The 15349-nt window shown below is 38.2% G+C and overlaps 1 protein-coding gene and 1 non-coding gene across 51 annotated transcripts in view; both read left to right on the top strand.

The window, feature by feature from the left end:
- The window catches only part of OSBPL6 (oxysterol binding protein like 6), a 214829-nt gene that overhangs the window by 165248 nt on the left and 34232 nt on the right, over nt 1–15349 (top strand). For 28 of the 50 annotated variants that reach the window (XM_081579572.1, XM_081579545.1, XM_081579540.1 and 25 more), the window contains 2 exons: nt 576–679; nt 12252–12417. In XM_081579572.1, coding sequence (XP_081435698.1) covers nt 576–679; nt 12252–12417 — 270 coding nt within the window. Of the gene's footprint in view, nt 1–575; nt 680–1241; nt 1335–5685; nt 5761–12251; nt 12418–15349 lie in introns of all 50 variants that reach the window. The other 22 variants (XM_081579563.1, XM_081579535.1, XM_081579555.1 and 19 more) reach the window with 2 other exon arrangements.
- On the top strand, nt 12679–12821 carry LOC145544037 (small nucleolar RNA SNORA79). The gene has a single exon (XR_014081262.1). It is a non-coding gene; the product is annotated as a small nucleolar RNA SNORA79 (small nucleolar RNA).

The raw sequence follows: 15349 nt of genomic DNA, 5'->3' as shown, positions 1-15349 counted from the left end.
AGGTCATTTCCTCTCTTAAGGAATTTAAAGGCCGCTGATGGCCAAGAGTTCCCTGGAAGAGCAACAGCAGCAATTGAATAGCTCACCTAGACTCCAGCCTAGGGCAGATGCTGCTGAGAGATGGAGCCTGGGTGGGGCCTGGCCTGGTGTATTGCTGCTGCCCTGCTCTCTGTAGGGTGTGCAGGGGTTCTGAGTCCTACCCACGAAGACCTTCACAGCAGGTAGACACGTTCCTAACAGCAAAACTGGACGACCACTGAAGTTCCCTGGAGTGTGCTTCTGATGAGACAAAGGCCATCTCAGCAGGATCTCTCAATTTCACTGAGATTTTAATAGCTTTCTACACTAATTGTTCATCTGTAAGAGTGGGGTTTGAACTCATCCAATAAATAATCAGTGGTTTTATGGTTCTAAACCAGAGAAGGGTCTGTTTTCTTTCATTTGCCAGTGTCATCGTCCTGTAAACATAGATCTACCTAATCATATTTGCCATAATTTGGATAGACTGCCTTTTACTATCATCACCACCACTTCCTGCCCAGTTGTAACATATTTTTATTTCTGATCTGTTTTAGACCTTGCACATTGCCAGTCAAACCTTGTGGAACTTAGCAAACTCCTGCAAAATTTGGAAATACTTCAGAGAACTCAGTCAGCACCTAACTTTACTGACATGCAGGTAAACATATTACAGCTGCTGGTCAAAGGAACTTAAAATATTCACTAAGAATTTTTATGGATTGTTATATGAATATATAAGGTAATATTTAAAGGGACATAACTATAATACAGATTAGCTTATATTCTGGAGTTATTCTTAATATTTTTGAATCTTGGTGTCATTGTGTAAAGAAGTCTTTTTTAAATGTTGTACATTTAAATACAGACTAACTAGAAGTGAATATCTGAATCATTCTTCCACATTTATGTTGCATTAGAAATGATAATTATGAAGGTATAATTTGGATACTGTAAGAATTTGTGCCATCTTTTCAAGTAGCAAAAAAACACCAAAGATCTCTAATCCTATTTTCATTTTGTGTAGCAGAAAAATATGTTTTGTTTTTGTCTCTGCTTTTAATACCCTTTATGCATCAGATGCACCTTTATTTCCTGGCTGGTTTGCTTTAGGTATCTAACACTGATGCTTTACTAACTTGCTGTGCTCTCTTTGTCTATGCCTGTATTATCTGTGTTAGCCTAATAATGCTTTGTTGCTTTTAACTATTTATGCAATGTAGGCTAACTGTGTAGATATTTCAAAGAAAGACAAGCGGGTCACAAGACGATGGAGAACAAAAAGTGTCAGCAAAGATACAAAAATACAACTGCAGGTACAGACCTTACTTTTCCTTCATTCATATTTATAGATTTTTTTAAAATATTAGTATTTATATATCAGTTCTTAGAAGTTTAAAAGTTTAAAGCAACTGTTAACTGCTTTAAAGCTAGTGCTTTTCAGACTGAGTTGTATTATCTAAAATAGTGAGAAATCTATTCTTATTGTGGCATAAGTAAAAAGAATTTAAAAGAAAGCTTAAAATTATGTAATACAGCTTTCAAGTGGCGTTTTCATTCTCAATTATGGCCTTTGAACCATTAAAATATATTTTAACAAAAAGTCACCTTAAAAATCTAGACTAAAAATCAAATGGGTTGTAATGAACATTTATATATACTAAATCTTAAAAGAGCCTTTTATGTGTTAGTGTTGTTCAATCTTATATCTATCAATACATGAGATGAAGACTGCAATAGGTTAGAAACGAACAAACTTGGGTTCTAGTCTAATCACTGTGATTTCCTGGCAGTATAATCTCATTTATTTCTGTTAAGTTGTCTAGGCTTCCATTAACTTCTGGGTAAAGTGATAGAGTTACATTAATGATCTCTGAATTACCTTTCAACTCTAAAATTCTGTGATTCTACAAAAAGAGATATTATTGGCCATCAGAAGTCACTTAAAATTTGAACAAACGTCTTCATGGTTCATAATAAATTTACTTGATATTCATTTAAAATAAGTTATATGAATAGTTGAACATTTTTAAAGTAAAATCCTCTTATGTCATTGCATTGCAATGATACAAAATATGGTAAATGCCTACAATCTCTCATGTCAAAATTCATGTTACTTTCAGATCTTTAAGCTTGAAATTTTACCACTCCAGTCCTAACTATATATTAATATTATAAAGGACCATTGCCCTGCACAATCAGAATTAGACTTTGATTTTGCTTTTCTTTTTATTATGCTATAAATCAATCTGTAACACAAAGAAGGACTGCTTTTTAGAATATTTCAGTGTCTTTTAAATAAGAACAATAATTCTTCCTTAATTCTGATTTTATTGATAACATTCTTTGTGTTTTAATTCTAAATGTGTAAATAACCAATTCTTCATTACTTTGCTTACTAATCTGATTTATTTGAAAATAGACTTTTGCAAGCAATAAAGATCTATTATTTTTTTTTTTAGTTAGAATGTCCACATTGTGTGAACACAATTTTTTGTGGTCTTTTGTTCAGTATGTTTTTCTGTTTTTTCCCTTCTGTTCAGAAAATTAATACTGTAGAGACAAATGTGCCAAAGGACTTCACAAGAAAATTGCCTAAAATTGCTTTTGGGAGTACCATATTTTTCAGCAAGTGATTGTCTAGTTTTGTGTGTGTGTGTTTAAAACATAGTATCTATGGTTATCATAGGCAGGAAAAAAAGAACTTTAATTGTAAATAGAATAACTGAAGAAGGCCAGCATCATAGAAATATACACAGTTGTGGGTAGATACCATTTCAGTCTTGGTTTTTATAAGATAGCCCATTGAACATATTGCCATTCACAACTATGGTCTGGAATAGCTTGGTTCTCAGTGACTGAGCACAGTAGCACTGGCCGTCTTGTTATAGTTTTGAGGACCACCACAGTCACTCAGTTTTTTTTTTTCTGAAGGAAACAGAATGCCACTCTGAATAACCCTCCCATTCACGGGCTCTGCTTCTCAATGTGTGGAGAGTTTGATGAAGATTTTTCTTTTTTTTAATCATCACAAGAAGTTGTTCAAAAAGCAGGAAAATATTCTTCTTTCATATTTATATCACATTTTGGGGTTGATTGTTTGTTCTTAAAGCTTCATTTATGCTCTATTGCCTTGTTTCTGTTTTGCCAAAGAGTGGCAAAATGGCCCTTGTGATTCTAGTTTAATTATTTGGGGGAGAATTGAAATCATTCCATCCCCATACGCAAAGAAAATGTTAAACTTCAAAAGTAGGAAATTTAGTTCCAAGTCCAGTGGAAATAAATAGACAAAGGGGTGGTGGTAAGCTGTTAATTGTTCCCAGAAAAACCTCAATTCCACTTGAACTGGTAAAGCAAAGGATCGTAGGGTGAATGCTACAGAATTTAGTACAACCCCTAGACTTTTTCTGCTCACTGAAACCAGTGACCTTCCAAGACACCTTAGAATGCTCATTCTCTATCACTGTGAAGTTACCAGAAGTTTCTTCACCGTCATACCTTACTGGGGAACCATAAAAATCAGCCAGCGATGACTCTGACTAATATGAATGTCATTACTCATCAGTTTTTTACCTACAGAAAGGCGTAGCATTTATTTTTACTGTGATGGATTAAACATACCCAGCACTTTCTCCCACCCTAATATGCAGATTTCCTCCTCCTGTTTTGAATGTTTCTTGACCGTTAGAACTGCATCTCATGGTTCCAAGAATTTGTTTTGAGCTCATAATCGCCTCACTACTTGAATCACTTTCTCTGAATGAGAGGCTTTTTGTAGTAAATGGCTCATTTTCGTCCTCTCTGTCATTTGGAACATTTAGTCCACCAGCCATTTATGGAGGAAGTCTAAACTGTCTTGTGGTGGTGGTGGCAGTGGTTATTGTTATTTCTCTTGTTGTTATGGATCTTGTTTTATGGAACTTGGTCTTTAGCATTCTGTAGCTGTAATTTTTGAAATAATTATAAAATAGATCATTTAAAAAATTGACCTCAGGAAAGCAAAAAAATGAAGAACATGTTAAACTAGATGTTTGATTGCTTATTCTTACATAAGTACACTACTGATTTGAATGTGAATGTTAAAATTTGGACCACATTTCTACATGAAGCTACTGGGAAGCTAGCTCAAGAATCCATTGAGTAATTCATTGGAGGTAATAGGTGTCCTAGAAGTCTCTGTGGAATTACCTGTTAGGAAAAATATCCCCTGTGTCCCAAAGTTCAAATTTCTGGTTCTAATAAAAATCTTGGTATCATCATTATGCAATAAAACAGTTTGGTTGTGTTTTAAATGAGTAGAGGATGGCAATAAGAGAATGATTTTATAAGGGTTGCTGGAGAAGAGATTACTACTACATTTCCTGTGTTGCTAATAGCATGAATTAAATACTAGGTCCCTAGATATTGGAGAGAATGAGGAATAGTTGGAGGTATGGGGTAGCAGATAAATGATCTGTTGTCATTCATTCATCCTGGATCTCACAGATGCTCAAATTACACTGAAGTGTAAAACTACATTCTTTCTCATTTTTTTTTAACTACAGTAGGCATAAAGAGATTTTGTATAGAAAATGTTTTGTCTGAAACAGATTATGTATGTGTGTTTGTGTTTAATAATCATATACGTATATGTACACAAAGGATTTGTGAAGATGGAAGAGAAATGTGACTGTAATTGGAAAATTTAAAGAGAATTGGAGATATAAGAATTTAAAATATTTTTCTGTTGTCCAAAAAGACTAACACAGTCATGCTGGTTTTTTTTTCTCAGTCTGACTGTTATGTGACTCTGAGAACATTTCAGCTAATTGGAACTGAAATTAATTCTCACAACCTTGAAGAGTCAGGGTCTGTCAAATGCAGGCACAGTTGAGTTGACTAGAAGGAAATATTATTATCCCTTAATCCTGTCCACCAAAAAGAGAAGAAAGAAAGAAAAGCTCTAAGCATCTTCTACTGGCATAGGTGCACATCACTAAATGAAACATATGCCTTCAGGTTTTCATAGTTGATTTTTATAGGTGTTGTCCCAACACACTGAGGACTTTGAGATTTACCTTCCTATTCTGTGGGGACTGAAAATCCTTCAATCTGAAAATCCCAACACCATTCTTAATACTGAATCCCAGAGACCATTATAGGAGGAGAGAAAGTGGGGAGTTGAATATTCCTGGTATCCTTCCCCTTACTTTTCCCTCCCAGCAAGAAACAAAAAATTCTTCCTGGCCAACAGGAGGCTCTTATTACAACCTGTTTGTTTTAGCCTTTGCATATTATTTATTTAGTCACTTTCCCCTGAACTTATTTTTTCCTTTGCTTCCATTTACTGAATGCCTTCATATAACATGGCATTGCATGAATAAAACAAAAGGTACATTGATTTTACCTTGAAATCGTAAGCTCTTCATTGCTTCATAACTTTCCATCTCCATTTGGGGTAGGGGTTATATCCAGCAAATAGATTTTAAGTGTTTGGGTGGTCTGCCATGATAAACTTTTCTCATGGCATGAATGCTCCTTCAAGCTCTTTTCAATGCTAAGATTTAGCAAAAGTCAACTTCAGTTAATTCTCCCTCTCCCTTGTCTGATTATCTTTCATCCTCCCATGTCCTCCCCCTCCCCCATCCCGTGTTCTCTCCTCCCTCCTCTTCTCTCATTCACTGTCAGGAAGGGCCATCTGCGAAGGGCCAGTTCAGCACAACTCGGCGCCGGCAGAGGCTAGCAGCAGCAGTGGCTACAACAGTGAGTGGATTTCAATCTGCAGTGGATGTTTAAAGAGAATGAGAAACTGTGTACTAGTGTCAGCCCCCTGCTCTAATGGTGCCACGCGCGTGGATGGCATCAAGCGCAGCCCTCCTGGGTTGGTGGAGCTCTCACATGTTCTCCGACTGTCTGCATGGCAGGCATCTCACGCACACAGGTGTTTGGGTTTGCAATGGAAAACTATCATGTAATCCAGACCTCTACTCCTACTCTCAGTGTTAGAAACAGTTTAAATTCAAGGGTGTATGTGGGATTTTCTTAAATGGTGTGGGTTTTGGGGGGGTTGGTTTTTGTTTGGTTTGGTTTTTTGCCATACTGATCTTAGAACCTTTGCTAACTGATTTCGGTTTTTCTAAGAAAAGTCAATTACTACAGACATGAGTTGTGCTTTTTTGGTCACAATGTGACTGTTTGAAAAGGATGTGAGAATAAAGAAATGAGAGGGTAGAAAAAGGTGAATTTTAATGCTATCTCTCAATGGCTATGCAAATTCACACTTAGCGAAGGAAAATTGTTTTCTGGAAAGAATATTGAGCTGAAAATCAGAAAATATAGTGTGGAAAGGAGAAAACCACAAAGTTAAATGGTGTTTAATTCACATCTAGATGTTGGTTTGGTTTGTTTTTTTTTTTAAGAGAAAATAGTATGGATATTAGGCGGATAGAGGAAGTATTGAGATAGATAAGGCAGATAACCAAAACTTTCTTAGAATAGTGAACTATCCACATGGAATATGAAATAGAATATGTAAACACCAGAACTTTATGCTAGATAAAAATACATCATAGTATTTGCTTAATCATAATCATAATCTCCTATCAACTTTGTAAATACAGAGTTCTGAGTTCATAGCAAACATTAGCTTTTTGGCTATTATATAATGTTTCCTGAATTATAGTCTTGCTCTTGCTGCTGGTGTATTTTAAGACTAAAATTGCTGAAAAATATGAAAAGATTTTGGTTGCATTCTAGGAGAATGGATATTGGTGTATGGATTGTTGGTTTTCTGCTTCATAACTAGTGACTGACTTGATTTATATCTGGGTACTTAGCTGGATTGTTTGAGAGACAGAAATGATTTTGATTATGAAATGAGCTGGTGACTTGGAATTTATTAGGGAAGTACTGAAACTCACAGTTCTGTGAACATTTGAACAAAGAAATATTTTAAATTGATTTCGTAGTTAGTGGCTATCTTACACATGTATTCAAATAAGATGAATAAAGTATCTAATGCTGACATGGCAGCAGATTCTGACAATAAATACATGTAAAGTCAATTTTAAAATTCTTAAATGTAACCTTTCATTTACAAAATTCAGAAATCCAAATGATTATTAGAGAACAATATCTCAGTATGGAAAGAAAAGGTCAGTCATTTTATGAAAATACAAATGTTTCCTTAAATAACATACTTCTAAGATGGCAGGCAGGAAGTGATTGTATGTCTACTGTGTTCATTTTTTAATGCAGATAAATGTATAATGAATATAATAAAACTTAAATTAGAACCTATTTGAATAGAAGAGGTTTATATTTTTTTATTTGGAAGTGCAAGAGAAAAAGGTTTTGAAAGATGGAAGAATTAATGCTCACCTTCCCCGCAGGGTAACTGTGACCACAGAGGTTAAGAATAACTTAAAGGAACTAATGAGCAAGGCTGGCACATTTAGTCATATATTCAGGGGTAGCTAGAGGGAAGGGGTACTCTAAACCCTCTGGGATCTATACTTTTAATTCCACACTGGAGCAGAACACCATCTAGCAGGACCCTCCTCTGCCTCCCTCGGCCTCCTCACCCACATCTCAGTGACTGGCGACTCAGCACTCCTGTTTCTTTGACTGCAATGGTTCCCCTTAACTGCCTGTCATTCCTCCTCCCCAAACTAAAATTAGCCCACGTGTTTTGAGTCTATCCTATCCTGCTCGGTGCTTTTTATCTGGAATTCTTCCAGAAGGTTCCAGTCACTTGTTCTCCTTGCCCAACTCAGATGTGTTAGGGCAGCTGAGATTGCTCCCAAAGATAAGTACACCCAAGATGTTTCTGAGATTTGTTTTGTTGATTCTTTGCACTCACATCCATGATGGTCCACTTACACCATCAGCCAGACCCATCAGAATAGGGGGATGGAAAAGAGAAACACCAGCCCCTCCCCGTGGGAGAACCCTGAGAGTCCCAGTGCACTTGGTGCTCCCCACAGGCACCCCTGTACACGCGATGCAGAGCAACAGCGGCAGAAGACTTTCCACTCTGGCTCTGTGAGTTGTGTATGCCCAGTGTCTTCCTTATACCTGCTGTTGTATGTTCTCTTTCTCGTCCTTGTTTGCCATGTTTTTCTTCTCAGCATCTGATTGAACTATTAATAGAGAGGCCTTTATCTCAGGAACAAGTCTGAGTCCTCCCTGGACTCTCTAGGCCTCCCATCCCCACCTCTCCCTCAGCCTCCCTACCCACTCAAGGGAGGAGACCACTCTCCCACACAGTGTTAGTCCCTGGAGTGTTAGGGTACCTGAGTGCAGATAAAACCTTTTTACATGACCCTCAACACATTTCATTTTCCACCATCAAACACCTACATTCCCTTTTCTCAAATGCTCTCCTAGTTCCTTCTATCCTGAAACCACATCCTTAAATCTGCAAACTCCTTGGTCTGTCTATTTCCACAAGTCACAGTCTCTGCCTGTGACCTCCTCATCACCAACATTTCCGTGGACTCTCTCTGTCCCTTCTACAGGGCCTTGGGCTGTCTGCTCTTTCTATTAATAGATTTAACATCACCACAGTCATGGTCAGCAATTTTCTTTATCTGTCTTCAAACATTCTTCTACATAAATCCCATTCCTTTATAGATGTCCTAGAAAACCTCAATCATTGTCATCACAAAGTTGCCAGGATAGGATTCCAGCAAATTATTGAACCCAAGGACTCCAATTTTCTCAAATGGGTTATCTGCACTTTAGCATCTATTCTCTGGAAGAGTCAGAAATTCAGTTCCTAATGAGATAAAAAAGTTGTTGGCATCTCCCAGCCCAGTGTAGCCAAGATCCCCATGGCGGATGAGGAAGAGTTACTCTGATGTCTCCAGATAACAAATGCTTCAGATATCCTATATTACCATGGTAGACAGAAGGCCTGATGAACTATGAATGGAGGTTCGTGACATTGTACAGGAGACAGGAATCAAGACAATCCCCAAGAAAAAGAAATGCAAAAAAGCAAAATGGCTGTCTGAGGAGGCCTTATAAATAGCTGTGAAAAGACGGGAAGCGAAAAGGAAAGATGTACCCATTTGAATGCAGAGTTCCAAAGAATAGCAAGGAGAGATAAGAAAATCTTCCTCAGCGATCAATGCAAAGAAATAGAGGAAAACAATAGAATGGGAAAGACTAGAGATCTCTTCAAGAAAATTAGAAATACCAGGGGAACAGTTCTTGCAAAGATGGGCTCAATAAATGACAGAAATGGTAGGGACCTAACAGAAGCAGAAGATATTAAGAAGAGGTGGCAAGAATACACAGAAGAACTGAACAAAAAAGATCTTCATGACCCAGATAATCACGATGGTGTGATCACTCACCTAGAGCCAGACATCCTGGAATGTGAAGTCAAGTGGGCCTTAGGAAGCATCACTGTGAACAAAGCTAGTGGAAGTGATGGAATTCCAGTTGAGCTATTTCAAACCCTGAAAGATGACGCTGTGAAAGTGCTGCACTCAATATGCCAACAAATCTGGAAAACTCAGCAGTGGCCACAGGACTGGAAAAGGTCAGTTTTCATTCCAATCCCAAAGAAAGGCAATGCCAAAGAATGCTGAAACTAACCACACAATTGCACTCATCTCACACACTAGTAGAGTAATGCTTAAAATTCTCCAAGCCAGGCTTCAGCAATACATGAACTGTGAACTTCCGGATGTTCAAGCTGGTTTTAGAAAAGGCAGAGGAACCAGAGATTAAATTGCCAACATCCAATGGATCATTGAAAAAGCAAGAGAGTACCAGAAAAACATCTATTTCTGCTTCATTGACTATGCCAAAACCTTTGACTGTGTGGAGCACAATAAACTGTGGAAAATCCTGAAAGAGATGGGAATACCAGACCACCTGACCTGCCTCTTGAGAAACCTGTATGCAGGTCAGGAAGCAACAGTTAGAACTGGACATGGAACAACAGACTGGTTCCAAATAGGAAAAGGAGTACGTCAAGGCTGTATATTGTCACCCTGCTTATTTAACTTATATGCAGAGTACATCATGAGGAACGCTGGGCTGGAGGAAGCACAATCTGGAATCAAGATTGCCAGGAGAAATATCAATAACCTCAGTTATGCAGGTGACACCACCCTTATGGCAGAAAGTGAAGAAGAACTAAAGAGCCTCTTGATGAAAGTGAAAGAGGAGAGTGAAAATGTTGGCTTAAAGCTCAACATTCAGAAAACTAAGATCATGGCATCCGGTCCCATCACTTCATGGCAAATAGATGGGGAAACAGTGGAAACAGTGGCTGACTTTATTTTTCTGGGCTCCAAAATCACTGCAGATGGTGATTGCAGCCATGAAATTAAAAGACGCTTACTCCTTGGAAGGAAAGTTATGACCAACCTAGACAGCATATTAAAAAGCAGAGACATTACTTTGCCAACAAAGGTCCGTCTAGTCAAGGCTATGGTTTTTCCAGTGGTCATGTATGGATGTGAGAGTTGGACTATAAAGAAAGCTGAGCGCCGAAGAATTGATGCTTTTAAACTGTGGTGCTGGAGAAGACTCTTGAGAGTCCCTTGGACTGCAAGGAGATCCAACCAGTCCATCCTAAAGGAGATCAGTCCTGGGTGTTCATTGGAAGGACTGATGTTGAAGCTGAAACTCCAATCTTTTGGCCACTTGATGCGAAGAGCTGACTCATTTGAATAGACCCTGATTCTGGGAAAGATTGAGGGCAGGAGGAGAAGGGGATGACAGAGGATGAGATAGCTGAATGGTATCACCGACTCGATGGACATGGGTTTGGGTGGACTCCAGGAGTTGGTGATGGACAGGGAGGCCTGGCGTGCTGCAGTTCATGGGGTCGCAAAGAGTCGGACACGACTGAGCGACTGAACTGAACTAGCTTAGCTGAATCTGCGAAAAAGCTTCATTCCTTCCTTCTTTCCTGGTAAGCCTGAATATCTTTTGAGATAAATAACTCCTTGCCAGGACCAACCTGCATCCTAAGGACCCTCTTAAGTCTCAACTGCCATCACCCAGACCCACCAACTGCAGCTCAGGCTAGATTTTTGGGGTTCTCTCCAACCCCTCCATCCTCTTTGTCCTCTGTGCACAGGCACATGCTTACTTGCTCCCTCTTGCCCCTTCGCCTCCCTTTTTCTATCATGAGATTTAAAGCTAAGTCAAAAAATGAAGAAAGGAAGAGGTTCTAACATAACCTATACATCAGACAAAATATTTTTTCCTTCCTCCTACAGCATATTTTCTGTTAGATAGACGATGTGAATTAGTTTTTAATTTATACAATATTCAGCTTGTGGAAGCGTCTAAGTCTGGTTCTTGAAGGTAATTGAATGCATATCTGTGTGGTAATAATTAGGGGAGGTTACTGGTGATCTGATTTATAAAAGGAATTGGCATTCTCATTCTCCAAGAATGGTTGGCTGACAGCATTTATAATGGTCAGGTAGAAACTTCTAGAAGGAGAGAGAAGGAGTATTTTGCCTCCACCCATCAGAAGCCTAGCTGAAATCCAAGGGCAAGGAAGTGCCTCTAGCCATTTGGGAAAATCTATAGTAGTATGACTTTATTTTACTTAATTTTTTTTGGCCAGTTCATAAGCCATGTTCATGTATGTAACAGAGTTGTGTGTCATATACAAAAGTAACTATAGTAATTTATGTAATATTTCATTTACAGATGTGTTTTGATAAATCAATTTCAAATTTAATTGCAGATCTCTTTAAGCCATTATTATATGTAGTATTAAACTTACTTAGGTTTTATCTAATGACACTGGAGCAAGTGAATCTTTCTGTATATGCACCTCTTGAATTTTTACCTGTTCAGTGAATTCTTGCTCCAGGCTCAGAAAGAAGTCGGCATAAAAAGCCCTCTGACTTGAATACCCAGACTTTGTGAGAGAAGGTCAGCAACATCACAGTTCAGATTGCTTTCTGCCAGCATTGTTTCAGTGGGTTCAGAGCTGAAGCCTATCTGGGATTATGCCTTTTCTTCCTGTCATTTTGTCGTCATCTCTCCCTGTGACAGCGAACAGCCAGTGAGTCAGTAGCAGTACTAAATCAACTACAGGAAACTGAGATTCCTTCCTAGCCAAACCACCTGCAAAATAGATGAGTACTGTCTCCAAGTGTGTCATCAGAGAGGAATCTATTACTTTGGAGAATAGAATAAATCTTTTCTATGTAAGAGACTGTAGGACAATGTGTTGCTGCTCTTTAATAATTTGTGTCCTCCCTTTTCAGGTTCCTTTCAGTGCTACCATGTCCCCAGTTCGCTTGCATTCCTCCAACCCCAACCTTTGTGCAGATATTGAATTTCAGACTCCCCCTAGCCACCTCACAGACCCTCTGGAAAGTTCAACGGATTATACAAAGCTTCAAGAAGAATTTTGTCTAATTGCACAGAAAGGTAACAATAAATTTACTGTGCCCTTTATAGTGGCTCTCTTCCTTGATGAGAAGTTGCCATTCATTCTCTTACCCTTGTCTAGGTGGTCATGGTGGCAAGGTCAAATGGTTTATATACTTACTGCAGTTCTATAGATAAAACACAGTGGGATATGATGACTGCCTCCTGGGAAAACACACATCATAGGGTTTCAGTTTTGACTGAGGAAAGAAAGTATTATTGAGGTAAGAAAAGGCAGAAAGACTAAAAGGGTGTTATCTTTGATGATGTTCCTCTTATTGCCTTCAGGCCTGGCATTAGGTTTTTAGGTCATCATAAATTAAAATTTGCTTTTTCTTCACTCAGAGAATATTAGGGTAATGGGATTATCTATTTATTCTCTGAATTTGCAGAGTCAAACACTTAGGGAGAAAAATAAGATATTATGCTAGGCAGACGACCCCACAGTTCCATTCAGCATCTGTTTTTTTTATCATGTCGTACATACTTGTGAGTTAGCAGATTCTGTTTGAAACCTTTTTTTTAATTAAATGGCACTCACTGATTTTACTTTACAGTTTGTGGGCAAGGAATCAAGAGGGCTCAGCTAAGCAGTTCCTCTGTCCTCCGTGGCATCAGATGGACTCCCTCCATGGTAGTCAGCTGGAAGCCTGGCTGAATGGTTCAAGGGGGCTTCACTGGCATTTTGGTTGGACAGCTGGGAGGCTGCACACAACCTGTCCCTCTCCCCTCCCCTTCCACGGCAGCTCAGGGCTCCAAGTGGAGTGGATTGCAATATAAGTGGCCAACTCTGGGTCTGGAGCTTTGTCCCTTCACTGCTAGTCCAGATTAGAGGGGAGTGGACATCCAGCCCACCTTGGAGTCTCTTTTTCGATGTTAAATTTTCAGTGAGTCATGTTACAGAAGCTCAACTGCTGTCATCAGGCACAGAGAGCAGTACAATAAATGAGAAGAAGTGTGGAGAGCAGGTGGACTGGACAGTCTTGACTGTTCACCAAGAAGAGCCACAGCTCCTAAATTAATTCCCTCCCCTTAATGCTGAAGTATCTAAATTTCAGCCACTGAAATTCATTTTTTACCTTATAATAGTGCCTTCCCAGTCATTGTCTTTTGAAATTGTAATCTTTAGAAGAAAGACATTATGTTGTTTTCCATCACTAACACCTTATTATGAATTTTTCACATTTATTTCCTCTGGGGCTGCTGGTAATAGGTTATAAAATATTCTTGAAAATGTGTGTTAAATGGAACATCTCAAGTACCACCCCCCATAATATGCAAAAGCCTAGTGACTTGGGAAAAGAAGCGGTGCACACTGAGGGTATTTCTGAGAAAGCTGAAGTCAATAAGAATGCATCCTCTCAACCCATCAGCAAAGGTGTGCTGCCAGAGATTGCTTTTAATTCCACTATCCTGAAGCAACTAAAGTAAATCTTCTCCCCCCACCTACCTTTTTTTCTACAGATTTTTCAATTGAGATTCTGTAAGGCCAGCTCTCTTTCACCTGTTTTACTCCTTGTACATTTTTATTATGTCTTAGCTGGATGCTAATCATGTCATTAGACTAGAGCAATGCTAAATTATTTATATAACAGCATAGATTCATGATCAAGAAGCCAGTAACTTTTACTTTTAATGCAAGATTGTAGGAACAGGTAAAATGAGGCAACAAATGTGTGAATTAAATGTAGCACAGCTTCTAAAGGAAGATGGATAAATTTGAAGGTAGCCCCAGGAAAGCTTTATGTATTTGGTTGCACTCCTGAGGCTTTCAGGTAATCCAAGTTTCAACAGACTTGTAAAGCCTTTGTTGAAACAGCATATTTTCTTTTCAGCTGTGCTTGGGGAAAAAGGTGGCTTTTATATGACTATTGAGTGACCTCTTTAGGAGAAATTATGGATTTTGAAATGAATGAGAATCCACTTTTAGAGCTGCTAGTTGGGTTAATGTATTTCAGCTATCAAGTTATTACCTTAAAATTGATGACAACTAGAACGTAGCACATAAATCAATGAATTGTACATTCTTTACGATCCCATTATTTTTCCCGTTTAATTCAGGTCACTATTTTCTGCTAAATTTTTCCACTTTGCTTAAAAATAACCTTTCTCTTACAAGGAAATCCCTATTTTAGAAGGCTTTACATTTTGCAGAAACTGTTACTATAAAGATAAGAGTTGGAAATTCAACATTTTTATGTTTCAAAATTAAAGACTGCCATGGATTTTTACAAATGTCTGTTGTTAGGTATGCAGAAATGAGGGTGGAGGTTGTTTTTAGTTGCCTTTATTTTGTTTTACTTTATTTCCAGCTTTATTGAGATAAAATGAACATGTAACATTGTATAAGTTCAAGGTATATATGTTGATTTGACATACTTATATATTGCAAAATAATTACTACCATAGGATAGTAATATCTCCAACATGTCACAGAATTACCATTTCTTTTTTGTGGTGAGAACATTCGAGATCTACTCTCTTAACAAATTCAGGTAAGTAATACGGTACTGTTAACTATAACCATCCTGCAGATTAGATTCCCAGGACGTATTCATGTTATAACTGGCAGTTTGTACTCTTTGAAAGCACTTTTGATATCGTGATGTTTTTGGCTGAGAAAGTAATGCAAGTGTTGTTCTTAAGACCAAATCATTTCAACAAAACGGAAACAGAGTCATAGATGTAGAAAACAAAGTTATGGTTACCAGCGGGGGAAGTGGGGGGGATAAACTGGGAGACTGAGATTGACATATCCCCATTATTATATATAAAGTAGGCAACTGGTAAGGACATACTGTATAGCACAAGGGATGCCACTCAATGCTCGGTATTGACCTATATGGGAAAAGAATCTAAAAAATAGTGGATACATGTGTGTGTATACTTTGCTATACAGCAGAAACTAACACAACATTTTAAATCAATGATA

The sequence above is a fragment of the Giraffa tippelskirchi genome, chromosome 3 (genome assembly GCF_054371585.1).
Source record: "Giraffa tippelskirchi isolate mGirTip1 chromosome 3, T2T-mGirTip1v1.2.pri, whole genome shotgun sequence".
NCBI classification, from domain to species: Eukaryota; Metazoa; Chordata; class Mammalia; order Artiodactyla; family Giraffidae; genus Giraffa; species Giraffa tippelskirchi.
Note: the sequence above shows the minus strand (reverse complement) of the source record. Positions and strands in the feature narration are given on the sequence as shown.